This window comes from Lagopus leucura, unplaced genomic scaffold (genome assembly GCF_019238085.1).
Source record: "Lagopus leucura isolate 7727_CA_CO unplaced genomic scaffold, USGS_WTPT01 51157-0_obj-0_obj, whole genome shotgun sequence".
Taxonomy (NCBI): Eukaryota; Metazoa; Chordata; class Aves; order Galliformes; family Phasianidae; genus Lagopus; species Lagopus leucura.
In genome coordinates this window covers 1-7,129 of record NW_024962656.1, presented here as the reverse complement: position 1 = coordinate 7,129, position 7,129 = coordinate 1, and the positions used below count along the sequence as shown (strand labels likewise).

The 7,129-nt window shown below is 51.2% G+C and overlaps 1 protein-coding gene across 1 annotated transcript; it reads left to right on the top strand.

The window, feature by feature from the left end:
* Positions 1 to 142: 142 nt before the first annotated feature.
* On the top strand, positions 143 to 7,124 carry LOC122190727 (histidine--tRNA ligase, cytoplasmic-like; the record flags this gene model as incomplete). The annotated part of the gene is made up of 8 exons (XM_042890818.1): positions 143 to 220; positions 308 to 397; positions 1,271 to 1,390; positions 1,581 to 1,676; positions 2,224 to 2,349; positions 4,051 to 4,158; positions 6,159 to 6,257; positions 7,107 to 7,124. Coding segments are annotated over exons 1-8 (735 nt in total), but the record flags the coding sequence as incomplete, so codon positions are not given.
* Positions 7,125 to 7,129: the final 5 nt, after the last annotated feature.

Here is a 7,129-nt window from a genome sequence, read left to right as displayed (position 1 = left end):
GGGGGGGGCGCATGCGCGGTCCCGGAGCCGTCCGGAGATGCAGTGCGCATGCGCAGTTTCGGGGACAAGGCAATGCGCAGGCGCGGTCCCGGGAGCTGTCCGGAGCGGCAGTGCGCATGCGCGGCGGGGCACAGGGACGGCGATGGCGGACGAGGCGGCGGTGCGGGAGCAGGCGGAGGTGGTGCGGCGGCTGAAGCAGAACAAGGCCGAGCCCGACGAGGTGCGGCTGCGTTCTGAGGGGAGGGGTCCGGCGTGTGCGGGGCTCGCCGGGTTCATCGAGCTCACCGAGCCTTTCTTTCCCTCGCAGATCGCCAAGGAGGTGGCGAAGCTGCTGGAGATGAAGGCGCAGCTGGGCGGAGATGAGGGGAAGCACAAGTTCGTTCTCAAGACCCCCAAGGTGAGCTCCGCCGGGTGCCGTGCCGCTCCTCCTCGCTGTCCCGAGCTGCTCGGAGCACGTGGAGATGCGGGCAGCGGTCATAACGCTCAGTGCAGCTCTGCCCGGCTGCAGGCGTTGCTTTGTGCCGTTCCAGGAGCCTTCCCTGCGCGGCAGCCTGTCAGGATGCCTCCGGCTGCTGGGAATACGATTTGTGCTGGAGCTTCTTTGTTTCTTTGTATTTCAGTGCTAGCAGCTGACTTGAAAGACACTGCTTTGGTGCTGAGGCGTGGAGATGGTTGTGGATACCATGAGTACAGGTTGCTCCTGTGTAAAAACCATCACTTAATGCCCGTGACTTAAAGGATGTGCTTCAGGACAGCCTCCCTTGTCCATTCCCTTGTTTTAGTAAACACTAACTGTGGTGCGGGGCCTGGGAAGAGAAAGGTCTCACTATTCAAATATGCAGAATGAGGATTTTGTGGCTCTCTGAGTGTCAGGAGAAGTGGTTTGTGTTCCCAGCCTGTCCCAGCTGCGCCAGTGCACTGCTGCAAGCTCCCCCATTGCTGCACCGCCCCTGGGTGGGGAGCTCCTGCTGTCTGCCTCTGCTGATTGTCAGGCCCTTGAAAATGAAAGGAACAGTTAATTGACAGTGAGTTACGTGTGCCTGTGAACCTAAAGGTTTTCACTGCCATAATTCAGTGACTCCTAACAGTGGGGAGTAGTAAAAAGGGACCCATACTGGTGAATTTAATGATATCAAATTGTCAAAATACGGGCCTGATCCTTCTGGCTGTTTAAGCAATGGATTGTTTGCATCACTTCTCACATCTGTCTGCCACTACGTACTTCTAACCTAACGTGCTCTTTGCTTTTCTTTCCCTCACCTCGTCCCAGGGCACACGGGACTATGGCCCCAAGCAAATGGCCATTCGTGAGAGAGTCTTCAGTGCTATCATCACCTGCTTCAAGCGCCATGGAGCAGAAGTCATTGACACACCAGTGTTTGAGCTGAAGGTCAGTGAGAGTGCAACACATCAGCTGAGCTGATGGGGACCTTGCACTTGGAAGCCACTCTTTATGGCTGAGTGTTCTCCTTCCATCTTCCGGGTGTTCTCCCTTTCTCTTTATTCTCTGTGCTCTAGGGTTCATCACTTGACACTGAAGATGCTGTTTGTTCGTGTGTCTTTTTTTTTTGTTTTTGTAGGAGACGCTGACGGGGAAATATGGAGAGGACTCGAAGCTTATCTATGATTTGAAAGATCAAGGAGGAGAGCTGCTGTCCCTGCGCTATGACCTAACTGTATCCTGCAACAGCCAGTGCTGAGGGGTTTTGTTATCTTTGCTGCCCTCCTTCTGTGGCAGCGCTGCCCAGAGCGGCAGGGAGGAGGAGGGTGGGAGGTCAAATCTTTGGTATTGACCCCCTCCAGGCAGGGAGAATGTGAAAAGGTAACGTGGTACAGTGGGTGCAGAAGTGCTGTTTGGTTATTTACGCTGCCTGTTGCTTAAATTAGTCAAAATAATGCTGGTAGGTAGAGAGAAGGAAGATCTCTGCTGAGTGGAGTTCTTTCTACAGCAGGGTATCCAGACCAGGAGAGGTCTAACCTAAGGCAGCACTGAAAGGTGCCCATTAGGTCGGTGTGGCAGGATGTGTGGGCTGTATCTGGGGTGTTTGTGGAGATCTTGAGGAGCTGCGGCTGGTCCAGCATCTCTTAGCTGTTGCTTTGACCAAAGGTGTGTGCCACGTGTGGTGCCATGTGCCTGTGCTGGGGAGATAGCGAGGCTACAACGCTGCCCGTGACTGATAGCTGGGTGATCCCTCCTTCCCATCCTTAACCCTGTGGTCGCAGGTGCCCTTCGCTCGCTACTTGGCAATGAACAAAATCACCAACATCAAGCGCTACCACATCGCGAAGGTGTACAGGAGGGACAACCCGGCCATGACCAGGGGCCGCTACAGGGAGTTCTACCAGTGTGTGAGTGTGGCCAGCTGCAGTGCTGGAGGCTGGGCAGTGGTGGTGGGGATGTAGGACTGTGGCTGTTCTCCCGCAGCCACCTTCCCTGCGGCTCTGGGAAGCTCTTCTTCTCCATCGTGTTCCCCTTTGGGTTTGTAAAGCAGCTCAAGAGTGGGAGAGGCTGAGATCGTTGGCTGTAGCACAGAGCAGTGCCTTGCCAGGGCTCTGAGCCATTGTGACCTCTGGGTACGGGTGGTGTTTTGCACTGTGGAGGGCGGCAGCTCCTTGCTCCATCTCACAGTGCTTGCCAGTCTGGTTGAGGGGAAGAATTCCCTTGGGATCCCAAATCTGGTTCGCATCTTGCTCACACGCTCGGCTGTTCAGCTCTTGCTAGATGAGTGACTTAGCCACAGCACCCATTGCTTCCATCCCATGCTTAGTCCGTTCTATTTCAAAGTAAGGAAAAACCCAGAGGCCAAATTACAGAACAAAGAAAGCAATTTCCTTTGTGACTTTCCCAGACAAGTGTGGTAGCCCTGAGGAATGGATTTGTTCCACTGTGCTAACACCACTCCAAGGGCTCTGTGCTACAAGTAAACTTAAGTGAGAATATTTCTCTTTCCTCATGCAATTCCTGATGATACCTTCCAGCTTCTGACCTTGGTGGATTTCCTTTTTCAGACAACTTGGGGTATTTCCAAGGTCTCATTTGTAGGCTAACTGGGGAGTCTTCTTGCATCCGGGCAAAACTTGTGTTTGACAGTTCACTTTTCCTCGTGCCAGTGCAGTTCTTCAAGAGGTGGTATCCTGTTTAAATGGGTGTCCCTACATACTGCTTTCTTCCCTTTCCCAAATGAGCATTTTGGAAATGTTTAGAGCAGTCTTCCTCTCCTAGCCTAGGTGGGTGAAGCTGTTACCTGCTCTCCCTGGAGGTGCTTTGCTTTGCTGCTCCCTGGTACCCAGTGTGCCTTGTAGCTCTTTTCTGCATCTTTATTAAGTGTGATTGAGCAGCCCTTGGATATTTGTGTGTGGTTTCTTTTTTCCCCAATGTCCTGCCCAGCTTCCATGGAGATTGCATCATCCTTCCTCACGTTCAGCTATCAGAGAACTGACTGATGCAATCACAATTCTTTCCTTCTCCATTGTCCCATTTTATTTTGGAAGCTCGGTGAAACTGCACTGATATTTACTCACCATTCAGTCCCATGTCCCATGTTCTTTAACTCAAAATCTGATAAAAAACTGTGTTTGTCGATTTGTAAATGGGAGGTGAACAGAATGTCTTTCCTGTTTTCCTACCACGGGGCATTGAAACGTCTTGCTGTTAAGCTGTAGCTGTGCATACTGGTGCTTTTTCTGCCAATCCATGGTGGAGGCCACTCAGAGTTTTTGATTTCATTTTCTGTCTTTGCAGCTGAAACTTTAGTTTTATGTCAGTTGAGATCACTCCTGCTGTCTTATTCCCCCTGTGTGCCTTACCAGTATCTTGATTTGCTTGAAGGGGAAAATAAAAAAGAACATTTTGAGGACCAAGATCTCCTTTCCTTTCTGATTCCTTTGTTTGGTTTATTTGTTCCTGATGCTCTCTCTGTCTTTGTTGTTGTTTTCCGCCCTGTTTTTGCTGCCTTTTGTAAACAAAGTGCTTTTAACAGCAGGGTGGAAGCTGTGGCTGCAGCCATACCAGCAGTGCTGAAGTCCTCTCTGCCTGTTCTTGTGCCTCAGGATTTTGACATCGCGGGGCAGTTTGACCCGATGATTCCAGATGCTGAGTGCCTGAAGATAGTGCACGAGATCCTGAGTGACCTGCAGCTCGGGGACTTCCTCATTAAGGTGAGGCCAGGACTGGGATCCTCAGGCAGGTGCCTTTGGGCCACAGTGGGAAGCAGCCATGGTTGTACTGGGTGGTTGTAGCACCTGCCCGCTGAGGCCAGATCCAGAGCACTTGTCATCTTGCCTCTCTGCCCTCCTGTGGTGTGTGTGCTGAAAGGCTGTGCTTCATCTCAGGACCTCTAAGGTGGGAATGCGAGGAGGTCTCCTGAGGCCATAATTAGCAGAGTTCTCTGTGGCATCTGCCATGGTCGCCTGCAAAACATCCAGCAGTCAAGAAAAAAGCTGACTCTTACATTCACTGCCTGCAGTTAAATACAATCTCCAGCCCAGGGTTCCTGTCCTTGTCACAGCTATCTCGGTCCCTTTAGGAGGGATTTCTCCTATGTGCCATGAGCAAACTCCTGCCTCCCATCAACTCCTTCCCAGCACTGAGGCCCCTTCCAGAGGAAGAGCAGTGCTCTAATGGGGATTAGGCTGATTGCCATGTGCTTCAAAACACCTCTCTTACCCTGGTGTGGCAGCACATGGTGCTCAGCTGGGATGGGAAGGCTGTAGGAAAGCAGTGAGTAGGAGGGCCTGGTGTGTAGGAGGTCAGCAGGGTTGCTGTGCTATTCATGGAAAACAGTGTGGGCTGGGTGCTGCACCCTGAGCTGCCAGCCTTGCCCTGTGCTCGGTTACTTGCCCAGCGACCTGTCAGAGATGAGCTGTGCTTAGGAACTGCCTCTCCAGATCCAGTGCAGCTGGGTTGTGTTTGGCCAGTGGCAACAGAAAATGTCTTTGAGGATGAGCAGGCATCCCAGCAATGGGGAACAGCAGAATAACTTGTCTGCAGTAGGAAGGACTCTGTTTCTTCTGTGGGGGGCTGTTGGGATATACTGATGCTGGAGGGTTACATCCTCCCAGGCAGTCTTTGTTTCTATCTAATTTAACTGCGCGTGCTCTCGCTACCCGTGGAATGTTGAATTCAGCTAAGCTCTGGGTCTCAATTACCTTCTCTTACAGAACATAATTAAACCATGGAATTGACTTGCAGTGTCAAAAAAGGAAAAGGAAGATCTCACAGCAAGGTTTTAAAGTATCCAGTGTCCCTTTGTTCTTGTACTGGCAGTGCAGGGAACATAGTGAATTAATCCCCCTAAGTCTGTGGTCTGTTCCTGAGCTGTTTTTACAAATCCACGTATGAGATGATTCGTAGGCCCCTGTATTGGATCCTGTATTGGATTTAAATGCTAGGTTTGGTAGCATGAGCACTGCAAGAAGAGATCAGGGGCTGCCCTGATCTTGATGGTACCTTGTGAATGATCTGCCTGTCTTTGGCGAGACCCACAAGCTTTTTCATCTCCCCTCCTGTAGAGAGCAGCTTGGTGGGTGCCTGGCAGTCAGCTGAGGTCAACCCATTGCAGTGCTACTGCTTTTCCTTCTTGCTGAGTGTTAGCAGCTCCAGGAGGAGGATGAGATGGCTCTCCCCAAGCCTAACAGCTTGACCTAGCTGGCTGCTCTTGGGGGAGAGGCAGCTTAGCTCCCCAGGAATGGGGAGAGAGGAATTACCCAGAAGCTGTGAACAGCAAAAAATGTTGGCAGCCTCCCCATAGGCTGATTTCAATTAACTGTTAGTTTGATTCTTCTGCCATCCTTGCTTCTCTTTGCTGTTCTAGCTGACTCTGTCTCACCACATTCTTGCAAATTTTATTTTCTTACTTTGCCAGCTCCTAATTCGCAGTGAAACTTTACCCCCTTCCAACTGTGGTTTCTTGAGCATTTAGAGAGGCATTTAGAGAAGGTTTAGAAAATGCTTAGAGCTGTCTTTGTTTCACCATGGATTTGCACTGGGAGATAACCTGAACATCAGAACCCCAGAGTTTCTGGGGCACAGGTTTCCCATGGAGGTAGGGTGGCTGCTAGTTTCTCTCTTCTTTGCTTAGAACTAGAGAGAAGAAAAACTGGGCTCATCTGAAGCACTTGCTTGAGCTCTGGTAAATGGCTTTCTCCTTGTCTCCCAGGTCAATGATCGGCGCATCCTTGATGGGATGTTTGCAGTTTGTGGTGTCCCAGACAGCAAGTTCCGAACGATCTGCTCCAGTGTTGACAAACTCGATAAGGTATGGGCTGCAGGGCTCTCTGAGTCTGTGTCCTGTGGGCTCTTATGAGGTCACAGCTGTGACCTATTCATAAATACTGTAGGCAAGCTAGTGCTGTTCTCGATGGGCAGTGTGATGTCTGGCATTCTGGCTGAGAGTGCAGAGCCTGCAGCAGCTTTTGAGCATGATCAGGACTTCAATGTACAGCATACAGTCGTGGCTGGTTTGGGACCTGGGAGAGACAGGGACGTCAGATGCAGCAAAGGGAATGAGGAGAACACGTATGGGGAAGGTTACAGTGTTCAGCAGGAGGCAGAGGAGTGCATTTGGAGTGAGAAGGTGTGAGAGACCAGAAATACAAGCCTGGAAAAAATGATCAGCAGCACTTTCCTGCCTTCTGGGCAGGGGAAGGATGGTCAGTTTGATGTATGCTGCACTGTGTGCAGCCTCATAGCATGTCTTCACTTTCATCTGCTGCTGTCGTCAGTGCAAGGTTGTTTTCCTAGGAACACAGTTTGGTGCTGGTGCAGCATCCTAGCAGGGCACGTGCAGCCACAGGAAGAACATACTGCCCAGTGCAAGTCGTGGGGCTTTCAAGTTCTTGGGCAGCTTTGGTGACTGCAGGATTAGGATACAAAAACACCATGTAGAAGTGCAAGAGATGGAGTTACAAACGTGGCCTGAGGGCATTTAATCTGCTGGTTCTCTCATGAACCTTTTAACCACCCTGGTGCGGATGGAGCTCAGCACTGCAGAGATGTGCTGAGGGCAGGTGTTTGATCACCTGCATGGGGCAGTGCTGTCAGAGACCTTCCTCAGGAGAGACCACATCCCTGAGGCAGTGGTTGATATTGTTCTCCCCCCTCACAGATGCCGTGGGAGGAAGTGAGGAG